The following is a 24,149-nucleotide window of genomic DNA, read 5'->3' on the forward strand; positions in this document are numbered from 1 at the left end:
CATGCATGGAAAAATGAATGGTGATTTTGATTGGTGGTTCCCAGTGCAGTAAAGTGGGGCAGATACATACATATACATACAACACATTTTGATCACCGGTGTGTGTAACTTTGACTTTGAATACACATCATAGACGGTTCAATTAACCATAAGAAGATGTCTCAGTAACATTAAGTAAAAAAGTACATATAAAGTAACATCGTCTTTAACTTTCCTAAAAATTAAAAAGACGATTATTTGTACAATTTACATAAATCTTTTACGTAGATTATACCTTATCATTCTGATCAAGATCTATTTTGATTGAATCGATTTTAAATACACAATACATATTCAAGTAATACTGTATTTCATAAGCTATGTAAGTAAGCGTTATCGTCATTCACCCTACCTAAGTTTCTTACGATCGGTAGAAGTTTATAAATTGCTACTGATATTAGAAAATTTTCCAGTGAACAATTCAACCTTACGAGAACACTATTGCGCTGTTTCCGCCGTTTCGTACAAATGTTTACATCAACAGGTAAAATATTTAAATGGCTATTATCTTAATAACAAGGAAACGTTTTGCAGAATATACGTTCTTACCGAATACAGATAATTAAATTGTTGTTCGTCTAACGCGTACTGCTATTGATCGAATGTTTTTTGAATAAGTAAAACCGCGACGAACGTACACATCGGTCGTATGACATATCGCGTCTTTTTTATTTTCAGTACTGTAAATTCGCTGTTATGATACAACAATAATTGCAAAAATTATTATAATCATCTATGATTGAAATTCAAGCGAAATTCAACCAGACCTTGTGTAAATATTACATAGCTGAAATTAGTGCGATATCCACGTGACTATCGTCAAAGTTTACATTACGATTTTTACTATTTTGTTATTTCTAAGTAAATATTTTCATAAATCTTTCTTAAACAAAAAATCTTTTTTCTTCGCATTACTACACTTCAAATTTATTAAATGTTTCGTGATCATATATTTTTACATAATTAATTAATAATATATAAATACTATAAATTTAAATTAAAGAATTATAATTTTGTATTAATTATTATAATAGATATAATTAATCTATAATATTATTTTACAGGTGATAAAACAAAAGCTGGTTCAAAAAATGGCACAAATCCATTAAGGGAAGAATTCAATCCCACTGGTTAGAATTCTTCTATGTTTTTTGTGCAGAAGTCTTTCCAAATTACCATTCTATGTTTCAACTATTAGATCAATATTTTATAGAACATCAACATATTCGATACAACCCTCTGAAAGGAGAATGGGTACTCGTATCGCCACACCGTATGCAAAGACCATGGGGAGGACAAATCGAGTTAGATACAGAGGAAGACCTCCCAGATTATGACCCTAATAATCCTCTTTGTCCAGGCAATATCAGAGCCAGTGGACAGGTGATATTTTTGTACACCTACCGAATTTTGTAGTTTTCTTTTCACATATTTAATATTCATCTCTGTTTTATCCAGGTAACTCCAATCTATGAAAACACGTATTCATTTGTCAATGATTTTCCTGCACTACTGGAATCAGTTCCTAGCCCAACACAGTCAGAAGACGAATTATTCCAAATGGACTCTGCCAGGGGCACATGTAAAGTAATGTGCTTCCATCCAAAATCTAATGTAACAGTAGCCCTTATGCAAGTTCGCGAAATTAAGGAAGTTGTCAAACGGTACGTTCGTAGCAAATGTATTTCTCTGCAATCTCAATTCTTGGTCAACAAGTATTATTCTATGTCAGATGGATTTTTGAGATGCTCGAACTGGGTGAGAAATGGACTTGGGTACAAATATTCGAGAATCGTGGTGCTTTAATGGGATGCAGCAATGCACATCCTCATTGTCAAATTTGGGCGAGCTCTTTTTTACCAAATGAAGCTAAGATAAAAGATAAATATCTCACTGATTATTATAATCGCAATAAGAAACCACTTCTTATTGATTACGTACAGAAGGAGCTTTTAAAAAAAGTGAGAAAGATTAGATACATGTATTATGTAATAGAATAGACACGAATTTATCTCACGTTTTAGGAGAGAATTGTATTGGAAAACCGAGATTGGGTAGTTTTAGTACCATTTTGGGCTATATGGCCATATGAGACTATGGTATTGCCCAAAAAGCAGGTTTCCAGAATGCAGGATTTAACGGAGAGTCAGCAAGAAACACTGGCAGTTGTTATGAAAAGATTATGTACAAAATATGATAATTTATTCAATTGTTCTTTTCCTTACTCTATGGGCTGGCATGGTACAATGAAATATTTATTAGATATATTTAGTTATAAATAAAAAAAATCATAAATCTGTTTTGTGTAAAGGTGCACCAACTGGTCCATACGGGAAACAAGATTATCCTTATTGGACTTTCCATGGCATCTACTTACCTCCTTTGCTACGCTCCGCCACTATAAAAAAACACATGGTCGGTTATGAACTTCTCGCACAGGCACAGAGAGACTTAACACCAGAGCAAGCGGCGGAGAAATTAAGGAGTTTATCCGATGTTCATTATAAATATCCGGAAACAAGTTTAAGTAGTTGTGAGATAGAAAAATATTCCAATTGAATTTATTTTACATATGATCAATTTTTGTAGATATTTATGTCCCTTATATATACATTATTTACAAAACTACATATTGATAAATTATGCATATATGATCGTTATGAATAAAGAGCATAATAAACACACTTAAGCATATTTTGAATTTCAAGCAATCAATACACTGGGAATGTATGGTCAATTTTTTTGCTCCAAGCATGAATTCCTCCAATAATGTCTTTTATCTCAAAATCAGTTTCACCCAATACTTTCTGCAGATGCTTCACTACTTTTTGTGAATCATTGCCTCTTCTGCACATAACGTATACTGAAACAATTTTAAAATAAGAATTGTATCACATTCAAAATTTTCAAATGCATGTTAAAGTACTCACATCCAAATTTATCATTTTCATCTTTTATTTCTTCTACCATATATTTTATTGACGATATAGTTTCATCACTTTTAATTTTGTGCAGTGGTATATTTATAGAATTTTTCAAGTGACAAATTTCAAATTCTTCAGGTGAACGCACATCGATTAACATATGAGACTTCGTTCCCAATTCTAATGTTGTATTATACTCTTCCACACTAATTCTTTCATCCCTCTGCAATATATTCAAGTTTTGATCCTTGTCATTTGCTTTCGCACTACAAAACTGTTCGTAATCGATTAATATCTGAACTGTTGGACATTTTCCACATACAGAACAATTTTCATCTTTCAACCGCAGATTAATATTACGAAACTTCATTTCTAGACCATCAAATAACAATAGTTGACCAGATAAAACGCAAGGCATCTTAAGTACAATCTTTAGTGCCTCTAATGCTTGAAGAACACCAATGGTGCCAACAGCTGCAACAAAATACATACAATAGGCAATAATAAGCAAACATTCTCAAATTAATAAACAGTAGTAAAACGTATACCTGGGCCAAAGACTCCACCATCTCCACAATTTGTTACAGTTTCGGGAGGAGGTGGCTTAGGGAATATGCATCTGTAGCAAGGACCATTGTAATTAAAAACTGTTAAGTGTCCTTCAAATCTTAACGCTGATCCAGAAACTAAAGGCTTTTTACTTAGGACACAAGCATCATTAAGTAAATAACGTGTAGCAACATTATCTGTTGCATCTAGCACAACATCATAGTCTTCTATTATTTCCATTGCATTGTTACTATCTAATTGCATCTTGTATGGAGTAATTTTAATGTTACTGTTCATACTGCAAGAAATATGATACAATTAAAGTGTATATTGGTAATACAATAAACTTTTTATAAGTTCAAAATGAAAAAGAAATGCCATAGAATAAAATACCATAGTAATTTCTGTAAAGAGTTCAAACACAGTACAGTCAAAAATATGCAGGATGTTTCATTCGATATTGTCACTTCATGTTGTTATTTTCTATAGCAAAAACGAAAATTGGAATTGAAATAATTATTGTTATTATCTAATAGAAATTAAATGTCTGTATCAAGATATAGTGGTTGGATATTTCTTAATTGTATACATTTTACAATGTTAACAGATGCAATCGTTTGTGTTACAGTACTATAAAAAAATAAAGCTAATATTTCTAAAAGAATAATATTTTCTCAATAATATTTATATAACTCCCAATCACTTTGCTATATACACAGATTCAAATATTTTTATAAGGAATATTGAGCTACAACAGTCATTGTATCAAAAAGCAGGTGACTTTATTTAAAATTCTACTAACACGAAAAGATATTAGCACTAAAATGTGCTCTTTTAGATTTCTCTATTTATAATAATAATGTAAATCAATGTAGTACTGTCAAATATGTAATCACGTAAAAGTTCAATTTTAAAAAATAATGCAATTAACATAGAATTTTACATAGAATTCTGCCAATTTATAAGTACCGATTAAGATGTTCCATGGCAGCATCTACTTTAGGTGTCCCTATGCTCATTTCTGTATATAATAGCTGTCTATGAAGATTGTTAATTTCAACATCATCATAGTCGATAATACCAATATGTCCTATACCAGCTGCTGCCAAATATAAAGCAGCAGGACATCCAAGACCACCTGCTCCAACAATCAATACTGAACTATTTTTCAATTTTAATTGTCCTGTAATTACATAATAAAATGAGTATTCCATTTTCGAAAATGATTGCGCTAGAACCTTTTCTAATTTAATACACCTTCAATGCCAATTTCTGGCAAAAATATTTGTCGGCTATATCTTGATATCTCGTCATTATTTAAGCCATAGTCCTGTAAAACTTGTTTTTCGCGCCTCAAGGTAGCCAGTTGAGCTTCTTTTGCATGCAATATTTTCCGCAGTTCCATAATTTCATCGATTAATTTCTTTTCGTTCATCTTTGTTAAGTAGATCTTTTACTATTAATTATTAATCCCTCCTCCAAACATTTAATAGTTGTATTGTCTCCGAAATCTTCTGTTAAAGGAACACTGAAAATTCAATTAGGTTATAACTTATACTTATTTGGAAGAAAAAGCAGAATCGTTAAAATATCGCAATCATGTGATTAACTACTGTAAGAAGCGTGTTCGGATAAACACGCTAGATTAATGTCCCAATAAGCAAAGCAAGTAAAATTGTTTCATAATTCTCACTGGATTAAAATGATCTCAGTAGTCAAGTGATTTCACGTACGAAGCGTGGATCACACTCACACTAATCGTATTCTCTCCTGGCAGTGCGTGTATTATATTGTCAATTACATCGTCATTGATAAGTTTATACAATCGGCTTAGTATATATGTGCAACAGTGTACAACAAAGTATTCTCACATTCAACTTTTTTTTTACAATATAAAATTGAAAAAATAGTAAAGCTAGTAGAATTTGGATTTTAGAATACTTCATTTACTATAGAAAATTATACGGGTTAGAATAAAGTATCATATTACAAAAATTTCAGTTCAATCGATTTATGAAAAAAATAATATTTCTTAAAACTTATACATATAATAAAGGTTATATGTATTCCAGATTTTTCTTCAACTTTGTTCTTTTACTTACAAAACAATTACTATATGTACATATTCAACACATTTTAAATGACTTTACTAATAATTAGAGTTGCTATTGTTCATATTCATTGTCATTTTAGTTAATTATATGTAACAAAGTAAATACATACGTATAACTGTACAAATATTAGTCATACATATATTTTTGCCAGTTTCTAGATATTTGTTTTTGTAAATTTTATTAACAAACGAAGTTTTACGACTTTTTTAATGATTAGCAAGTAGTATGTAAGTACATACATGAAATACGAATACTTTTTGCAACTTCCATGTATTACAAACAGATATAATGTATGAAAGAATTACAACTGAATATAAAATGCGGAACTGATGTCATAGCTATCTAAGATCAGAGATAGAAAATGTGTTATTAGTATTCTCCAAAGTTGTAATATCTTTTGTTGAAATTAAGTAGTGTATGAATATTTGTTGCATTAACTATACATATATTAAAACGCGTATGATAAAGTTACATATGAAACTGATACGGAACTGCCGTCACTAGCCAAGATCAGTGGATGTACGTACATATATGTATGTGTGTAATTCCATCCACTTTGAACTCATTGTGCTATCGCGTGATATTTGATATTTGACGAATGGTTAAAAAACATAGAGAAAGCTAAAATGATCGACGGGTGACTAGTCTTCTGCAAATCATGATGTATACTATTTTGATGATCCTCGCGAGGTCTGCGTGTTTATTCGGACAGTGTCGTGCGCAATAAGTCGAGCAAAGGTAGGAAGCTGATGATTAATGTCACGGTCAGCGAGGTTCTCAGTCTTGACAAGTGGAAAATCATGATCCTCTAAAGCCTAAAGTGACAACACGAGAGTGTCACTTGTGAAAAAGTTTTATCGTAACAAACATCAAGATGGTTGATCCAATTTTTGACTATCAGTTTCGTCTGATACTCATTGGCGACAGTACAGTCGGGAAAAGCTCGTTGCTGAAGTATTTCACCGATGGGAAGTTCGCGGAGGTATGCAGCGACCCTAACCATCTCAACGACATGGAAAACATTGATTCTGAATAAATAGGCAACTTGTCGCGCTTCGTCATCATAATGATTTTCCTCTCCTTAATTAGCTACACCCTAATTACAGCTAGCTTTTTCTGCGTCGTAGATTTCGTTTCCATAATGTAATAACACAATTGGAATATTTCCAATTTCTTAGACTAATAATAAATTATTTATATTAGGAAAAATAAAAGTACAACGCAGTATTTTCATGGTTTATACGTAATCAGTGTAAATCCATTTTTTTAATTATTTGTACTGATTATGTAAATTAACGATAGATTAGTAAACAATTGAGTTTGTGCTCATGTTTTAGTCAATTTAAAATTTTTTTGAAAGAGAATATAAACTTGTTTATATATATATATATATATATATATTTAATTCAATATGTCATTTGAACCATTGCCTGTTCCATCAATTGTAAATGTAATATATGAATATTATATATGAATGAGTTTACAGGAATTTAAATTTACATAAAAATGAATGATGTACACATAAACAAGTTACTGAATTGATAATGTAAGTACTTCATAGTTATAATGTATTATAATTTAGCTTTCAGATCCAACAGTTGGGGTTGATTTTTTTGCCAGATTAATGAAAGTAAAAGATGGAACAAGAATAAAGTTACAGCTATGGGACACCGCCGGCCAAGAAAGATTTAGGTGTGTATCTTATTTAGCTAGCAATATTTTATTTTGATTTCATTTGTAGCAAATACATTAAAATATTAACACTTTGACTATTGAATGCTCTGAAGTAAATTTCAGCAGTACAGCAATCATAACAAATACCATCTCATCACATAGTGTATAAAATTAAATTATGCATATTTTTAAAATTTGTCCATAAATAAATGTTTTCAAATTATTTTATTTAGTTCAAATGTGCACCTTGCATTACGTGTCCTTTATATAAACAACTTGTTTATATAAAGAAGTCTCATTGCACATCTATAAATGCTGTTTATAGATAAGCATTTAAAAATATAGTTGCTTTTTCTTTTCTTGGAATAAGTTTAAAACAAAAAGTTATGCAATCTATAATAATAAAAAAGTACTTTATTAATTTCAGGTCAATTACGAAATCTTACTATAGAAATTCTGTTGGAGTATTACTATTGTATGATGTTTGTAGCAGAGTTAGTTTTGAACATATTCCTGGATGGATGTTGGAAGCTGAAAAGCACATAGAACCACACCGTCCTGTGTTTGTATTGGTAGGTTGTAAATTAGATTTGATTACCAATGGAGGTAGGCGAGAGGTTTCGAAGGAAGAAGCAAGAGCTTTTGCAGATGAATATGGTGTGCATCACATCGAAACTAGTTCAAAGACTGGAGTGAATGTTGAAGAAGCATTTCAAGCAGTTACACAGGAAGTTTATAATAGAATACAGAGCGGAGAGTACAAGGTAGAAGATGGTTGGGATGGTATTAAAACTGGATTTGCCAGACCTGGTGGTTTAGATTTTAATTTAGTTGAAGCAGAACCAGCAAAAAGTTCTTGTTGTTAAGTTAATGTTAGCTTTACTCAAAAGATTACAAATTTTTGGAATGTAGTGGTAATATTACATTTATGTACTGCATAAAATTTTATTTTGATTCTGTATATTATTAAGTTTTTGTATATATTTAAGTAATCATCGACCTATGTACCACTGCATTCTTGTACTAGAGAAAAGACTAACGATAAATTTGAATTGTGTATAAGTCTCTAGCAATCATTCTTGTACATTCTTGTATAAACAAATCTGTATACACTCAGAGAATTGATCATTTAAGCATTGACCTAGGAATGTTTCTTATTTTATTTAAACAGCACTGTGCTTTGTAATTCCTTATCCAGTTCGACTGATCTTTTGAATAAAGAAAGTGACCAGTTTTGCACTCTTACTAAATTCGTTATTACAATAAAATTTTGTTACAGAATATCTTGATAACACAAAATAATAAGTTATAATGAGTTAAACAGATACAAATGAAATATATTGATTATATATTGTATATATAAATTAGTAAAGAGATACTTATATCGAATATACTGATCTATTTGTATAACTTTAATAGTTATTTTTTGTTTTTGCCACAGTTTGTGATAATTAGACTGCGGTGTTTTATGCATGTGCTAGCATATCTGATACTTAGATTAACTTTTCATTTTACTTGGAAATCAATGATATATAAAATTGGTCTATAAAATATCATATTTACATAAACATCTGCAGTCTAGTGATAATATTACACACACATATGAGAAGCCAAATTTACATATACTTTGCTACTGTTCATATATAATTAAAAATTAACAAAATAGTAAATATTACTTATTGTAACTCGTCAGGTTACAGAAACACTACGAAATGAACAATGTCGATGTTTGTGTTTTTGTTTCAAGAAAATTAGAGATTTATTCTGTATATATAATATATCACATGTTTATGTAAGAATCTTGTTACGGAACTATATTAATTAGCTCACCTTAATTTACGTCAGTTACTACGAACTACTAACTGCTTTATTATATTTTTATCATAAGATCTACGTGTAAGTGCCACGTTGTATACAAAGAAAGAAAAGATTTTGTATGAAAAATATGTAGTATAATATTTTTAATATGACCATTTTCTACCGGGTTGTATGTTTTACACTTTTTCATATCTGTCTATAAAGAGCAGAACATCATATTTACCTCTACTTGAAGGGGGAATTTAAGAACATGAACCTTTGCATACTTTTAAGATGGAAATGAATTTATGAGGATAAATTCAGATATAAATATTATTTGTAGGATTTGTATAATTTACTGCGAGTTTAATTGACTAGGAAAATATTTATTTACAATACAGTAACATTATTATACACAGTGTATAATATTTTTTATGTCGAAAGGTACAGCGAATTATCGTTTTGTATAAATAGAACAAATGCGGCATAAATAGTGTTCATTTATGAAGTTTTATACTCATTAACTGTGGCATAAAGCAAAAATTTGTAGATATTTTTCAAGAATTGCCAACTAATCAATAAAATATATATATATATCATCAAATTTGTATAGTTCTCTATACACGTTATTTGTCTTTTAATCAATAAATAGAAATAGGATGCATGTGCAGTTTTGAAAATACTGATGAATAAAAATGAATTTTGTAGCTACAAGATTGTAAATGTGTTACGTTAGTATTGTCCAAAGTTGTAATGAGTTCCTTTACGTTTTTAACTATTTCTCTGTAAATAGAAATCGTAAGTTTTACGTTGAAAATGTGAATTACAAATTTCTGAGTTATATTATTTAACACACACGTACGACACACGCATACGGATACATATACACGTACATACATATACCGTCTACAATATATACTTTGTAATTGTATTTTCTTGAAATGTAAAATTTGACAAATTTGAAGGTACATATATCTTCGTGCACTACACATTTATATATGATAATGTTGGAAAATAAACAATATATCATAGAAATTTACATTATTTTCTATAATTTACTGTATGGTTTTATTCATTTTATTTTCTGCGATGTAACACAAACAGGTTCGCCATAATTCTGTATTTTATTTCAACATGATTAATTTATTAATTACCTTACCAATATATTAAGTATTTGTGTTTTCTGCAATACATTATTTTGTGTTTCATAAGACTGTGATTGCCAGAATAATTAAAGTTGTAACAAGATATGAAATTTTATATTTGATATATAGTAAGTGAAAATTATTTATTCACAAATTGTATAAATAGCGAAATTTAATTTGAACTACACAGAATTTTTTTCAATAAGTATTCACCTTTGAATCTTGACTTGAAAAAAAAAAACAAAAAATTACAAAATATTATTATTGGCAGTTAAAAAATAATAAATATGATAAAATCTATGTCTTCAACTTTTGTTAAAAATTATTGAAAGGTACAAAATATACAATTTATACATAACATACTTAGTTTGCGTAATTGATACTATAAATATTTATATTGTTCTATGGTCTCGATTTCTTAAATTATATACAAGTTTACGTTACAGAGATGATAAATGTTTTGTAGTAGTTTAGTAGTAAACATAATATTATACAAACTAAGGATTATTACAATAATGTAATAGTTCACATGCATCCTTGATAATTATTTATAATGCGATGTTAACAAATATCTTTTTAATTAATTTCTTTGCCATTAGAGTTTCAGCAGGAGTATTTAAAAATCAATGAAATATTATTATTATGCATATGATGAGTCAATAAATTATTCGTTAAAGTAGGTTTAGAAAGGAAGAAAATTATAGTAATATTTTTACATTTCGCAAAGTTAAATATTTATATTCTTAATCATTACGAATTCTTAATTTCAATAGTTTAAGCTCACTATTTTGGAAGGAAAATCTAAGTAGCTTAATTGTATTTAAAGTGACTAGAAACGTTACTATATCTTTCTGTTGCTGTCAGTATAATATTTCTTATTTTGGCAAGAATAATACGATGTAAATGTACGAAATTGTGGACAGCTTCTTAGAAATACTATATTTATATATTATTTATTCATTATATATATAAGTAATACTTCTTCCTCAATAATACTTTTATAAGATTACCTATCTGTACAGTATTTTGTAAGCAATTTAGCTTAGATATTTTATATTTACAAAACAATTCGGTGTCTAAACTATATACATACAGATTATTTTAGAAAGAAATGGGGAAGTTAAGCTCATAGCATTGTAGATAACAGGAAATTGATATGAAACAACAGGACACCGATTTTTAATAAAATATGAGTCACAAGGTTAACACATGAAAAAAGTGATAAGGTTTCAAAGTTTAAGAAGATTTTATGGAAAAAAAGATTCATTAAAGTTTTTGCGCATGAATATTTAAAAGTTAAAATTTTTGTACAATAGGATATTCAAGAGTTAATATGAATAAGAATAAAAGGTTTTGTAATTGTGTACAACATTCCGTAAATGTTTAATGATTCTGTCTAACAATTCTTAATATTTTTTTTATATGTCAATATGTAATTTTTATAAATTTTGATGCACTAAACACAAATTGAACAAATTTTCAACTTAAAGAGTATTTTCTGCTTTAACCGAAATGAAATTTGCGTTTTAGTTTTCGATGATAGTTATAAAATGAAAAAATTTCGAATTTTATTTCAGTTATTTAATTTTTTTAAATGAGTTAAAAAGTGTTAAAATCTTTAATAATCACTTATTGGTTACTGAGACACAAAATTGAGTTAGACAATAAGGTAATGACAGTCTATTTCTCGGAAGAAGGCGTCTGAGACACATTCATAGTCAGAACAGCTGTTCATTTTATTTTTATGTCGCAAGTAATTGAGGTGAGTTAAACAGCTACTATAAATATGAACGCATTTCAGGTATTTTTTAAAAACAAAATATAGTATTAGCGATTTAAGAAAGAATTTCCAGAGATTCATTGTTATTGCAGATCAATTTTTAGCAGCATATGAGGGTACATGAAGGAAGGATAACGTTAGATTTATGAATAGCAACATAGGCACGGAGATATGTCTACCTTAAATACCTAGTTTTCAGTCTACCCTATTATTCACTGCGTACATGCTGAGAGAGTTTAAATCTCCATTTGTATGAAGTTGGGTTCCAAGGTATCTGCAACACAATGCATAAAATGAGCACATAAAGGCTAGTTGAAAGATTTTTGAAGATAGTAAATACCAACCAATATTGAATTTTTCTGAAGTATCTCATCATGGAATGTCTTTTCAATGATCTATTAATGCAAGATCCGTCTTATTTAAAGGCAACTGATGAAAAGACGTGTTCCTTGATGGTAATTTTTACTTTCATAAGATTTTTTGCGCATGCGAGGATTTTTCATTTATGTAATAAGTGAAGTACTAACATTTCATAGAACCACTTATTATTGTTTTACTGCTCCAGCGACTCGCATCCGAACAAGACATACTCTTCCCTTGATAACCAAAATGAATTACCTTCTACATACTCAGGGGGAGTTTTACCTAAATTAATAATTGTATGAATGTATAAAATAGAAAATTTAATATTTAAGAAATTAATTGAACACTACTGTATGTACTTACCGGGATGTACAGCTAAAGGCACATAAGTGGAACCCATAGCAACATGCCAACTATGTGTACCAGGACAATTTCTCACTTCTAGGATTTTACTATGTTCAGACAACAACTCTTGTAAATCTTTAGTTAATCTTAATTCAAAACCTGAAAGATCAGTGTTGCCTCCAGTAAGCAAGATATTTGAGAGGCAATCATACATTAAATCTTCTGACAAACCAGATGTAACATCTTTTATTACTTGTGGTAAGCCAAGATTAATGTACATCATTTCAGGAGCAATATATAATTCTGAGTCAAAGGAAACTCTCTGAAAGATATTTTTACTTTACCATTTGTAAACAATTTTGCAAATTAACAAATATAATATAGTATCAGAATTTACATACCCAGTGTTGCTTATAAGCAGCAGCATAGCTATCAAAGCTCAGATTAATATGTTCTTTGGATTTTTGGCCTACTCGTTTTTCTTCATTTTTAATATTATAACTTAGTCTACATTTTTCTTTAACAGTTAAGGTATCCAAATATGATATAGGAATTTGATGATACTCCTTTGGTTGCCAATGCATAGCTTGCTTCAAATGGTAAGCAACATGCCAACCACCTACAGGCAACAATCTCCAACGTTCTGGTACAACACGGCCTCCAATCACAACAGCCACTGTTGTGCTAAGAGCTCCACTATCAACAATGACACAGGTCTCCACACCTAACATTGCACATGCTGCTAAAGGTTTAGGTACCAAACACACTCTGTAACATTCATAATAACATTTTTATCATAATATTTTTTTAATTTCACTATCGAACAAATTTGTATTTTTACTTTGTATTTCAATAAAATGCAAAATAAGTGTTGGACAGTGTAACTTTTAAAATTGTATTTCATTTTTGTTATACCTTGCTACTTTAACTTCTTGAAATAAATAGTGTAATAACTGCTTTCTGAGTGTTGGATGCATTGCTAATGGTTCAGAGAACATAAGCACTGCATTAGGTTTCCTTAGGGTTGAAGTTAAATGCATCTGCTGGAACAAGTGATCAACAAATGTTTTGAGAACTGTGAAAGATCCATCACTCAATGCTTCTGCTGGACTAACAACATCAACATTTGGAATTCCCAGAACTTCAACAGTATCAGTACAATATCCATTTATAAGTTTCTCATAAGTTGGATTTGGCCTCGTATAGCACGTTGGATCATTCTGATGTGTGGTTAATCTTTTCTTTTCTCTATATAATTTTACTGGGTTACAGAAAATACAAAATGGACCACTGGGTCTTGGAACTTTAGTTTCTAACTTCAACAATTTCAGTTTCTTTGCCAATAACTTCCCATCACACTTTGAGCGTGTACTACTGCTTGGAACATTTTGTGTTTGAGTTTGTTCCAAATGTGTTTCGTTATTATATTTAGGTATACCAAACATTGATAAATGTCTTCTCAAACCAAAATTTGGTGTAATAACCCATGTGTATTTATTTCCAATTTCAATTACAACTTTAGCACTGGTACCTTCAACACAATTTCTCTGACACGTGTAACCACTACAGTGGTAACATTTTGGAAATGGTACGTTTTCTCCTAATGTGAGTACCATATGTAATCTGTAACACATTGCTTTAAAACTAACGCTAAGTAGTTGTAGACACTTTATGTCTGGAAACCTAAAGTGTACTTTTGAAATCAGTTCTTGCCATTTCATTTTCCTATAAAAAATGTAATAATCAGTAACAGAAAGATTAAAACAATGTACTTTTAAAATATGTATGGATATGTAGAGGAATATGATAAGAAATTATCAAAATCTGAACAATATTTATTTTCAGTTACAGGATAATACTTAAATTTTGTGATCATTTAAAATCAATGATTCCTAATAATTTTATACATAATTTATTTTCTTTCTAACTTTCCTATTACATACTGTGTAAATAATTGTACTTTTACAATATCTTGGGATCTATAGACTGGTACTTTATTAATATTTTAGGTATTAGAGCTTTCCAGATTTTGATCATTTTCTACCACAAAATAAATATGACGTTTTTTCTCATCAAAAACTTAAAATGATATGAGATACTATTTATTTATCAATTAAGTTATTGAACTTTAACGTAAGATTGACATAAACTTAACCTCAAACTTACCATAGGTAGTCTGTGTCTGACGTTTTTCTTAAGTATTTGCATGTGCTACCGAAAGCAATAATATCAGGTACATCACAATATAATAAAATTTTTATCCATATTTCTTCGGGGAAGACTGCTGGATCCATAATTATTAATATAAACGATACAAAAGGTACAATTAACAGTTACTAATACAAGATTGCAGACACTCCCCAGAAACGGTGAATACGCTAGTCAAGTTCAAGGTTACAATGGTGAAAATAGTGAATCAATATGTTATCAACTGGCGATACCTGAACAAGAATTACTATGATGGTTATTATGTAATCAGTAACGTGCAATATCACATGGTGAAAGCAAATGTTGCGTACTAAATATGGACAAATGTTCTAGATGTTACTTCGAGACTATAAATTATTGTAAAAATGACATACATTGTTAGGGGAAATTTTAAATATGATTGCATGTTTATTTTTATTTGAAAAATGTGGTCCGGAAAAATACGATACATATTTATGCAAAATTAAAAATTTTATTAAACTACTAGATAAGGGTTCTTGTGAGATAGAAGTTCATCTTTGTATGTTGAGATTTTGTTCTTCATCTGTTCATCAGATAAATGAGATCCATTTAATTTTTTGCACTTATTAACAAATTCCGTTATAAGTTCCTTAGCTTCCTATAATAAATTAATTCCAATTATTGAGCTAACTGTTTCAAGATGAATTTTTAATTTTTCATTAATGCTAGAAGTTTATATAATAATGTTACCTTCAGAAGTTTTTGTTTCTTTTGTGGATTATCAGATTCTTCAAAAGCAGAATCTTTATGATCTTCGAGTTCTGCTTGTTTACATTTAGCGAACTAAAAAATAAATTTCATTTTGTAATTAAAATGCAGATAAATTTTTGTGTGAAATGTTTACCTCTATTACATCTTGTGGAAAATTTGCCATTTTAGCAACATGTATCCCAAAACTTTGATCACAAACGCCTGGTTTCACTTTGTACAATAGAGTTAATTTATTGTCATTAACGAGAGCTGTAACATGCTGGTTTTGAACTGCGGATATTTCTTCTTCCAACTTTGTAATTTCGTGAAAATGTGTTGCGAAAAGACAATAGCTTTTAACGTCCCTTGCTAAGTACCTGTAAAAACATTTATACATTTAAATTCAGAGATAAAGATATTAAAGTAATGTTTGAAACTTACTCAGCAATTGACCATGCTATACCATAACCTTCATAGGTCGATGTACCTCTTCCTAATTCATCAATTAGTACAAGAGAGTTACTCGTAGCTGTCTATTAACAAATTTAAATACAATTATTTTCTACATAGAACAAAATATTAGTTATTCGAACATACCTTCAGTATGGCAGCAGTTTCTATCATTTCCATCATAAATGTAGAAAGTCCTTTTAATTGTGAATCATAAGCACCTACTCGAGCTAATATACAATCTAGTAATGATATCTTTGCTTCATCACAAGGAACAAAACTTCCAATATGAGCCATTAATGCAGCGACACCAACAGATCTTATGTATGTGCTTTTACCTCCCATATTTGGACCCGTTATGATACAAAAATGGCTCTCATCTGCAATAATAAATTTCTATTTATGGTTGGCACTGAAGATCATACAAAGATCACGATACTTAAATTGTTTAAATCATCTTGATCTTGGTTATCATGTGATGGCGTTAAAGTCATATTATGTCGATAAAAAAATTGTCAGTGATCTTTAAATCTTGAAAAAATATAACCCTTTAACCAATATTTTCCTTGAAATGTTCACTTTCACATTTAATCATGTTTCCCTCTGACACTTTTTCTATTATTAATAACAAGTAAGATATTTAGTATACCGTATGAAGGCGTTATCAAGACAAACATAACAATGCACCACGAAATTACGTTTAAGATTATATAATGCAGGATTGAAAATAACATTTTTAATCATGATAAAATACATATGGGTAAATAAGAATAATAAAGATACTACCTCTTTTAAAATTGACATCATTGGCTATATAATCTACTCCTTCTTGAACTTCTAAACATGGATGTCGAACTTGAATAAGACTCAATTCACCTGTTGTACTAGGTAGCATGGTAGGACGAACATAAGGTTTGCTTGCACTTACGGCAGCGGAAGCAAAAGCAGTTAGAACATCGAGGGAAGCCAGCACAACTCCAATAGCTTTTATAGATCCACTGTATCCGGCTGACAATAATAATAACTTAATTTATTACAGCTGATCGATAATTTATTACGAATTACAATCGATTACTCTTCACATGAGTGACGTAGTAAATACCTGCAATTTCAATTATTTCTGCCACAACTTTTTTTTGTTCTACCATATATTTATCTCTAGACGCAATGTAATCATCGTTTAAATCATTGAGTTTACTACTTCGGAATCGCACTCCACCCTTGTTTGAATCCAAAACAGTGTACTGCTTTTTATTCCTCAATATTTTTTCTTCCTTTAATGTGATTCGAAAATAATAGCCCAATTGTTGATTAGATTCTAGTTTCAACGTTTTGCTAGCATCGATTGAGAGATCTGCAGCCACTTTGCCTAACTGTGCTTGAATTTTCTCCTCCACTTCAATCATAGTAGTCTTTAACTCTAAAAATACAATACGGATAAATTAATATCAATTTGCACAAGAATAAATGTTTTATAAGAATACCTTTCAATTCATCATCGAATTCTGGTCGCACTAAGAAGTCCCCCTTTTCAGCAATTTCCAAATCTATTGTCTGTTCAACCATCTGTTGATACTTATCCATATCATTGATAAGTATTGATAGTGGATCAGTGAACATTGTTTTTAAAGCTAGTACATTTACACTAGATAACTGTTCCATTAATCTTGGTAACTGTGACACAGTCATGTAAATTCTGAAATAAAAGCAAAGTATTAATGAATCCTAAAACATAGATAATGATACGGAAGAATATAAGTATACATACTTATAACAATCTTGCAAATTTGCTTTCTTTCTGGATAACTTTTTGGAAAGTATTTGTAAATCCGGTATACGCCTTAAATGATCATCACTAAGTGCAGATCGTAAGTCATTATCATTCACCAATGCTTCTACAATGTCATGTCTCTCTTTGATGAGAGATAAATCTTTAAGGGGTTGTCTAACCCACTGTGCCAGAAGCCTATGACCTTGCGGTGTTCTACATTTATCCAAAAGAGATAGAATACTTGATGGAGCATTTCCACTTAATGCAGAAAGAGTGTCATTCCGTGATTCAATATTAAGTGCTTTTATAGCAGCTGCATCTAATTTTAAATAACGTGAATGTTCTATTTGGTCTATGGCATATTGATTTAAGTTCCCCTCATCTGATGTTAACTATTAGAAAAGTGTTGTATTAGATTATGACGTAGAAAATATTGTATTGATTGAATTCCTGTAAAGAATTTCAATATAATAAAGCAATATTTACATCCAGATATTTGATGAGAGCCGACGTAGCTGACATGGCAAGATTTAAATTTATTTCGGGCATAGATTGTACATTTTGCTGTTGACCTTTCTTAAACTTTATTAAAGTATTTAAGTCTTGTACGATTGACTCGCTGGAAAATTCAGCCTTTTTTCTTAAAGTGACCATTGTGTTATTTCGTTCTATTACCTACAAAAGTAATTGTAATCATATCAAATCTAAATGAATGATAACATAGTACTGCTGAAATTCGAAAATTATTTTATTACGGTACTGTTTTTCCTGTTAAAATTCGAAAATTATTTTATTTCATTAATTACAAAAGCTATACAAATGCTTCTTACATGGAATAAATCTGCGGACTCTTTCAAGTGTCAAGAATGGCATATTTTTGTATAGTATTATAAACATATGTACATATTTAAATACTGATTAAGAACAGAGAGATAGAGATAGAGAGAGAGATGGATAGATGGATGGATAGATAAATAGATAGATAGATAGATAGATAGATAGATAGATAGATAGATAGATAGATAGAGAGAGAGAGAGAGAGAGAGAGAGAGAGCCTTTGTTGCTCTAGATATTTTCATATATATTTTAAAAATTTAATATGTGAATGAGAAAGGCTAATGAAAAGACTTTCTATTTTACTATGAAAATAGTTAAAAATAATTTCAAATGTTGATATTTTTCCGATTATATATTAGTGTTTTAGGAGTCCATAGAATCGATCATGCAAAAAATGTTTACATAGCTTCTATGACTAAAACAAAAAATTCTTAATGTTAAAAATTTGATATTTTCTTCCAAACTAATTTGTTTGAAAACTAGGAATAATGAATGAAAATGATTTTTATAAGCACCAAGTGTAAAATCGATATTATACCAGGTGATTAAATATTATCATTTATATTATCTTCTTATTGTTACTGATAGAATTAGCTACAAATGTGCCCTTGAACTGAATTAATCATTGGTGGTTTACAATTTAGTTCAAGGGTATTATCGACGTTCTCATTTAATTATACCCTTTTTACTGAATAGATTAGATTAGAATTACTCATGATCTATCTCAATATACATAAAAAGAATATTTACTTGTTTCAGAGCTTGAAATTCGTGGCTGCCTTCACCTTCAATCAATAAGCATTCTTTAGGGGCAAGTGTAACAACTAGGGATTCCAGGTCAGAAAATGATTCATTATCTTGAAATTCACAAACAGAAAATAAAGCTGCAGTAGTATCTACACAGCTTAAACCAACCATCTGAAAAATATTGTAATAATTAACTTAGTTCTCAGTGGTCGAACTTTTATCTGAATTGCTTTCACCAAGGCTATTATGACTCACTCTGGACTTTCCATCCATTCCCAGTTTAACAGCTATTACACGCACTGTTTCTGCCACATCATTATTGCCAAACAGCACATCCTCAAACTGAGCTAAATTTCCAGGAGAGCCTTTGTACTCTAATATCCAATTTTGATTTTTTACTGAACCTTGATTAACATATACTTCTACTCTGTATTGCTTAACTAATAATAAGTCACGTATAAAAGCTTCAAAGTGGTTCTTATTTAGAATAACTCCTTCAATTTTGTATGGATCTGTAACAAATATCTATTTTATTATACAGATTAAATATAAATGTTGAAAGTAAATACATACCTGAACCTATCATTTTGCAAACTGATGTAGTTTTAAAAACTTCTTGAGCAGCAAAGAGAGCATCACTACCATGCAATGTATAATAATCAGATCTGTTAAAGAACCGTATTGTAGTATTCAGTTTCTGAAATAAATGATTGAAATTAATTTAAGCACGACATGTTAATAAATCGTTCTATCAAGAGATGTGTGACACGAAGTTGTTTTTCTGTACAACCTTGACCTACTTATGTAAGTTAAGAGAACTGTGCTTGCTTGGTATAAGCATTCCAGTATTATTAAAACGTGTATTTCATAATTACATTTTCTTATTTATTTTATGCGCAGTATCCTCATAATAATTCAATACATATTTTAAGATTTGAAGGCCATCAATTACCAATGTATCATTACATAAAATTTTTTTTTAAATTCATTGATTTATAATGCTTATTATACTAATATGTATTCTGCAAATATTAGAAATAAATACATTGGATATTGTGAACAAGACAATTCTGATAATTGGATCTAAACTGTAATTAATACACTTCATATTTCCAAGTAAGCAAAGAATCTTGTTTTATATCTGTAGGTCAACGTCTATCTTAGGGTCAAAATATCATACACAGATATTACTGCAATGCATGACTTCAAGGAAAATCTGTTATTTTATGAAGCGTAACTATTGACTTTCAATTAACAATGCACAATATTCATATTAATTGCTTGAAATTTCTTTATTTCTTTGATTGATTACAATTAGAAAAGCTTGTAAGTAAAATAAATTGATCATCAATAATTATAATTTAACTAATTATTAAAATTAATAAATTACCAATTATAAATATTATTTATTGGTCATTAATTGTGGATGAAAAATATTGACCATTAAATACAATAATTTCAATAAAATATATGTAAATCACACAATCTTATTATTTTTTTTCACTGTGATAAAGAATCACAGTTCATATTGGAAGTTCAAGATCAGAATCACAGTTCATATGCTTTAAATAGGCCATTACTACTTTTTAATTGTTTGTCAATAAGATTTAAGACGAACGAAAAAAAGTTAATAAAACATATTCAATGAATCACTTATTTTGAAATTTTAAATCAAAATTGTATCAATGTTTGAACCTAGTAATTGTATCTTTGTGGTGATCACCTTGAAACTCTAAAGAAAATCTATTATGAAATAAGGATGTGTTGAAACATTACAAGAATCATGTTACACATCCAGAGTGACTTCATTGATGACACACCATTCCAAATATGTATAACTATTTATAGGTATTACCTGGAAGTTAAAAGAATTATCTCCATTCATTCAAAGATCCGAAAAAATACTCTATTATGAATATAAAATTATTACTGTAAATATTATTAATGAGATTTTTATATTTTAACAAAATATAAGATACAATAAAAATATATTCTAATATTCGTTAATTTTACACAATAATGTAAAAAATAATCTAAATAAGAAAGATTAGAATAAAGAGAAATGTATCTTTTCCCAACGCGTTTCAAAGAAATGAATACATAACTATGAATTGTAGCTATTGATAAGAAATGGACATGAAATTAACGCAAAGCACACTTAATTATCATGTAAGAATGAAAGAGAATGTTTTAAGAGTTGTGGAGAAAAGAAGGGGAAACCAACATAAATGGAATTGCTGCAATCTACATATAGTAGATATCAACATACACTGCTCCTGAGAACATCTCAACTATTACGTTAGTGGAATTTATGGACTTGGTCTTCTGACAGAGGGTAATTACATATTTAATTAAAATTTAGTATAAATAAAATAGAAACTTGTATAGGCGACAATAGTGTTTAAATTTTGTTATAACAAATAATTCAAATGTTGCAGACACTAGGCCAATAATATGGTGATTCAAGGCATTGTTATATTATCATTGCTAACAACACAGGTGTTATGTGCACCAACTGGATGTATTGAATGCAGCTCTTATGTTAATCAATTTCATACACAATTATCTGGTGTTCCAAATCATGGGAATTTGGTGCAATCTCAATTACAAGGGCTTGACTATTCTAGACCTGGAACCTGGACTGAACACAATGACTACGACGTAAACAATGGAAAAGTACATGAAGAAAAAGGACAAATCGTTGATGGTCTTAAAACTGTAAGATATTTTAAAAAAAATTATTCATCTTCGTATGGTACAAGGAATCCAAGTGGCACAGGACTGTCGGAAATTGTACAGTTAAATAACAATTACAAACATGGTATTTATGTGCCTAGTTCAGAAGATGCTTTCAATTCTCAGAGGACATATAATCAAATAGGAAATTCAGAATCAATTGCACAACAGCATGACTATAATAGAATACAGAGTCAACAACATACACAATCATCAATTAGAAGAACCAACTCGCAAAGTGAAAGGCTAGAAGATTTTGGAGAACACGGCGGAAATTCGCAAGTGATACAACAACGTGCATCCGATTTAAACACTCAGATTTTACAAAAGCCTTCTTACCCTAATACGCAATCTGGAAATTCTTATAAACCTGATGGAGGACAGGGGCAGGTGTTCGAAGAAGAAGGTCAATATGTAACAGGACCTAAGAAAGTTCGTTATTATAAAAGAAATTATACGTCCAGTTACAGTTCATCTAATGGTCGTTTTACTCCTAATATTGTAAATTTAGGGGAAGATAATATACACAGAGATATTGAAAATATACATAGAGAAATAGGAGTAGACCATATACATAAAGATATTGAAAACATTCACAGAGAAATTGACAAATCGTATAATCAGATGTCTACTGCACAGGGTATAACATCTAGCAACACTGCACAAACAAATATTAATTCATATGGTGATTTGAATACTGATAGTTCTCACCAGTCAAATAGTGATGTTTATAAACGTAGACAAGATTACAAAAGTAATTTATCTACCATGCACCATAATGAACAACAGCATGCAGACATTGTAAGTGAGTATGCTCCACAACAGAATCCTTCTCACAGCACATATGATACAAATACTTACAGAACATATGGTAGACGCGAGGGGTATGTATTAAACCATCCACCAAGTTCACAATACATAAATCCTACATCAGGATATACCAATGTACTTAGTACAGGAAATAGTGGATACAGTAAAAACATTTACAGTGAAGGAAACATATTACAGCAAGCAGATAATTTGCATCAAGTGGAACATTTAGGTGAACATCAATTATCACATAGTCAAAATCACATGGATCTTGACAATTTAAGACAGAATACATACAATCAACACAGTTCACTAAAACCAGTAGTGCCTGGCACAGTTGCACATTATAAAGAACAATGGAGTTCCAGTCACAGAAAAGAAACATCTCTCCCTAGCTATTCATCAGGCATTTCACAAATCAGTGGACAAAATGGACAATACAATAACCAGTACAGAGAAAATAATTTCCATACTGCACATCAAACAAATATGGGAAAATTAATGAGTGGAGCAATAGATTTAAGCCACACAGCTAGCAATGATGACTGCACGCAAGGAACGGCTGAACAAAGTCACATCAGCTCACAATACCACAGAATATACAAACGAAATACCAAAGATGATAAGATAAATAGTGAACAACAACACAAACATCAATCTGACGATCTCACTCAACAGACAGAAGATTTAACACAAAAAACTGATAATTTCGAAGACCTCACACAACAGACATCAAGGCAGTTTCAATTTGGCCGCCAAAAACAACATTTGAGACTAATATCTAAATATTGGAACCCAGGAGACTTTCAACCTTGGTCACCAGGAAGTACCGGTGAACATTACGAAGATCTGACACAACAAAATGGTGATTTTGGTGACCTTACCCAACAGACATCCGGAAATCTTCAGTTTGGACAGCAAACAGAACAATCTCATCAACCTAGGAGACCAGGAAGTACAAGCCAACATTCTGAAGATTTAACACAACAAACTGGTGATTTCGATGATCTCACACAACAGACAACAGGGAATCTTCGATTTGAACAACATACACAACAATCTTATCAGCCTTGGACACAGGGAAGTGCTAGACAACATCCTGCAGATTTAACACAACAAACTGGTGATTTTGATGATTTCACACAACAA

General features: G+C 30.1%; 6 protein-coding genes across 22 annotated transcripts; 3 read left to right on the plus strand and 3 right to left on the minus strand.

The window, feature by feature from the left end:
- Positions 1-76: 76 nt before the first annotated feature.
- On the plus strand, positions 77-2,723 carry Galt (Galactose-1-phosphate uridylyltransferase). Of its 5 annotated transcripts, none has more exons than XM_078193336.1 (8): positions 77-361; positions 441-523; positions 1,104-1,169; positions 1,253-1,422; positions 1,498-1,703; positions 1,772-2,000; positions 2,064-2,280; positions 2,351-2,723. In XM_078193336.1, exons 2-8 carry the CDS (start codon positions 508-510, stop codon positions 2,596-2,598), a joined length of 1,152 nt encoding a protein of 383 aa, XP_078049462.1. In that variant the 5' UTR covers positions 77-361; positions 441-507; the 3' UTR covers positions 2,599-2,723. The 5 variants fall into 5 exon arrangements, with proteins under 5 accessions (XP_078049462.1, XP_078049460.1, XP_078049463.1 ...); XM_078193334.1 differs by having other exon boundaries at positions 453-523; XM_078193337.1 differs by lacking the exon at positions 1,104-1,169 and having other exon boundaries at positions 78-361; positions 453-523.
- Uba4 (Ubiquitin-like activating enzyme 4) lies at positions 2,318-6,287 on the minus strand. Of its 8 annotated transcripts, none has more exons than XM_078193332.1 (7): positions 5,206-5,293; positions 4,770-5,040; positions 4,482-4,695; positions 3,512-3,810; positions 2,970-3,437; positions 2,725-2,902; positions 2,318-2,437 (listed from the first exon to the last, which is right to left on the minus strand). In XM_078193332.1, the coding sequence occupies exons 2-6, from the start codon at positions 4,945-4,947 to the stop codon at positions 2,751-2,753; spliced, it is 1,311 nt and encodes a 436-aa protein (XP_078049458.1). In that variant the 5' UTR covers positions 4,948-5,040; positions 5,206-5,293; the 3' UTR covers positions 2,318-2,437; positions 2,725-2,750. The 8 variants fall into 8 exon arrangements, with proteins under 8 accessions (XP_078049458.1, XP_078049459.1, XP_078049452.1 ...); XM_078193333.1 differs by lacking the exon at positions 2,318-2,437 and having other exon boundaries at positions 2,568-2,902; positions 2,970-3,186; positions 3,286-3,437; XM_078193326.1 differs by lacking the exons at positions 2,318-2,437; positions 5,206-5,293 and adding an exon at positions 6,154-6,287 and having other exon boundaries at positions 2,568-2,902.
- Positions 6,288-6,472: 185 nt separating this feature from the next.
- LOC144476422 (ras-related protein Rab-39B-like) lies at positions 6,473-10,345 on the plus strand. Of its 2 annotated transcripts, XM_078193341.1 has the most exons (4): positions 6,473-6,608; positions 7,113-7,141; positions 7,209-7,318; positions 7,728-10,345. In XM_078193341.1, the coding sequence occupies exons 2-4, from the start codon at positions 7,133-7,135 to the stop codon at positions 8,164-8,166; spliced, it is 558 nt and encodes a 185-aa protein (XP_078049467.1). In that variant the 5' UTR covers positions 6,473-6,608; positions 7,113-7,132; the 3' UTR covers positions 8,167-10,345. The 2 variants fall into 2 exon arrangements, with proteins under 2 accessions (XP_078049467.1, XP_078049466.1); XM_078193340.1 differs by lacking the exon at positions 7,113-7,141 and having other exon boundaries at positions 6,476-6,608.
- Positions 7,341-15,117, minus strand: LOC144476418 (actin-related protein 6-like). 2 transcript variants are annotated; one of them, XM_078193324.1, is made up of 7 exons: positions 14,897-15,117; positions 13,646-14,455; positions 13,132-13,498; positions 12,749-13,052; positions 12,367-12,667; positions 12,211-12,296; positions 7,341-7,693 (listed from the first exon to the last, which is right to left on the minus strand). In XM_078193324.1, the coding sequence occupies exons 1-5, from the start codon at positions 15,022-15,024 to the stop codon at positions 12,576-12,578; spliced, it is 1,701 nt and encodes a 566-aa protein (XP_078049450.1). In that variant the 5' UTR covers positions 15,025-15,117; the 3' UTR covers positions 7,341-7,693; positions 12,211-12,296; positions 12,367-12,575. The 2 variants fall into 2 exon arrangements, with proteins under 2 accessions (XP_078049450.1, XP_078049449.1); XM_078193323.1 differs by lacking the exon at positions 7,341-7,693 and having other exon boundaries at positions 10,484-12,296.
- Positions 15,118-15,246: 129 nt separating this feature from the next.
- Positions 15,247-21,525, minus strand: Spel1 (DNA mismatch repair protein spel1). 4 transcript variants are annotated; one of them, XM_078193319.1, is made up of 14 exons: positions 21,310-21,525; positions 20,028-20,151; positions 19,710-19,966; positions 19,458-19,625; positions 18,357-18,545; positions 17,868-18,262; positions 17,584-17,795; positions 17,202-17,519; positions 16,886-17,107; positions 16,247-16,479; positions 16,091-16,182; positions 15,804-16,026; positions 15,650-15,742; positions 15,247-15,557 (listed from the first exon to the last, which is right to left on the minus strand). In XM_078193319.1, the coding sequence occupies exons 1-14, from the start codon at positions 21,337-21,339 to the stop codon at positions 15,414-15,416; spliced, it is 2,700 nt and encodes an 899-aa protein (XP_078049445.1). In that variant the 5' UTR covers positions 21,340-21,525; the 3' UTR covers positions 15,247-15,413. The 4 variants fall into 4 exon arrangements, with proteins under 4 accessions (XP_078049445.1, XP_078049446.1, XP_078049447.1 ...); XM_078193320.1 differs by having other exon boundaries at positions 21,178-21,357; XM_078193321.1 differs by lacking the exon at positions 21,310-21,525 and adding an exon at positions 20,845-20,863.
- A 135-nt stretch (positions 21,526-21,660) lies between these two features.
- On the plus strand, positions 21,661-24,149 carry LOC144476632 (uncharacterized; the record flags this gene model as incomplete). Its single annotated transcript, XM_078193762.1, has 2 exons — positions 21,661-21,789; positions 21,893-24,149. A coding segment is annotated over exon 2 (2,241 nt), but the record flags the coding sequence as incomplete, so codon positions are not given.

This window comes from Augochlora pura, chromosome 10, assembly GCF_028453695.1.
Source record: "Augochlora pura isolate Apur16 chromosome 10, APUR_v2.2.1, whole genome shotgun sequence".
Lineage (NCBI taxonomy): Eukaryota > Metazoa > Arthropoda > Insecta > Hymenoptera > Halictidae > Augochlora > Augochlora pura.

Bases quoted from the DNA above. Each gene is read 5' to 3' on its own strand.
- Uba4 (XM_078193332.1), bottom strand. From the start codon at position 4,947: ATGAACGAAAAGAAATTAATCGATGAAATTATGGAACTGCGGAAAATA. The intron at 3,811-4,481 runs GTACTTATAAAT...TATTTCTTGCAG, and splicing joins GCCATGGAACATCTTAATCG to TATGAACAGTAACATTAAAA. The intron at 3,438-3,511 runs GTATACGTTTTA...ATTTTGTTGCAG, and splicing joins TGGTGGAGTCTTTGGCCCAG to CTGTTGGCACCATTGGTGTT.
- Spel1 (XM_078193319.1), bottom strand. From the start codon at position 21,339: ATGAATGGAGATAATTCTTTTAACTTCCAG. The intron at 17,520-17,583 runs GTATTCTTATAA...TTGTATTTTTAG, and splicing joins ATTCGATGATGAATTGAAAG to AGTTAAAGACTACTATGATT. The intron at 17,108-17,201 runs GTATTTACTACG...TATTATTGTCAG, and splicing joins AGAAATAATTGAAATTGCAG to CCGGATACAGTGGATCTATA.
- Galt (XM_078193336.1), top strand. The intron at 1,170-1,252 runs GTTAGAATTCTT...AATATTTTATAG, and splicing joins GGAAGAATTCAATCCCACTG to AACATCAACATATTCGATAC. The intron at 1,704-1,771 runs GTACGTTCGTAG...ATTCTATGTCAG, and splicing joins ATTAAGGAAGTTGTCAAACG to ATGGATTTTTGAGATGCTCG.
- LOC144476418 (XM_078193324.1), bottom strand. From the start codon at position 15,024: ATGGATCCAGCAGTCTTCCCCGAAGAAATATGGATAAAAATTTTATTA. The intron at 14,456-14,896 runs GTAAGTTTGAGG...CATTTTTTATAG, and splicing joins TCAGACACAGACTACCTATG to GAAAATGAAATGGCAAGAAC. The intron at 13,053-13,131 runs GTATGTAAATTC...AATATCTTTCAG, and splicing joins CTGCTTATAAGCAACACTGG to AGAGTTTCCTTTGACTCAGA.
- LOC144476422 (XM_078193340.1), top strand. From the start codon at position 6,501: ATGGTTGATCCAATTTTTGACTATCAGTTTCGTCTGATACTCATTGGC. The intron at 6,609-7,208 runs GTATGCAGCGAC...ATTATAATTTAG, and splicing joins CCGATGGGAAGTTCGCGGAG to CTTTCAGATCCAACAGTTGG. The intron at 7,319-7,727 runs GTGTGTATCTTA...TATTAATTTCAG, and splicing joins GCCGGCCAAGAAAGATTTAG to GTCAATTACGAAATCTTACT.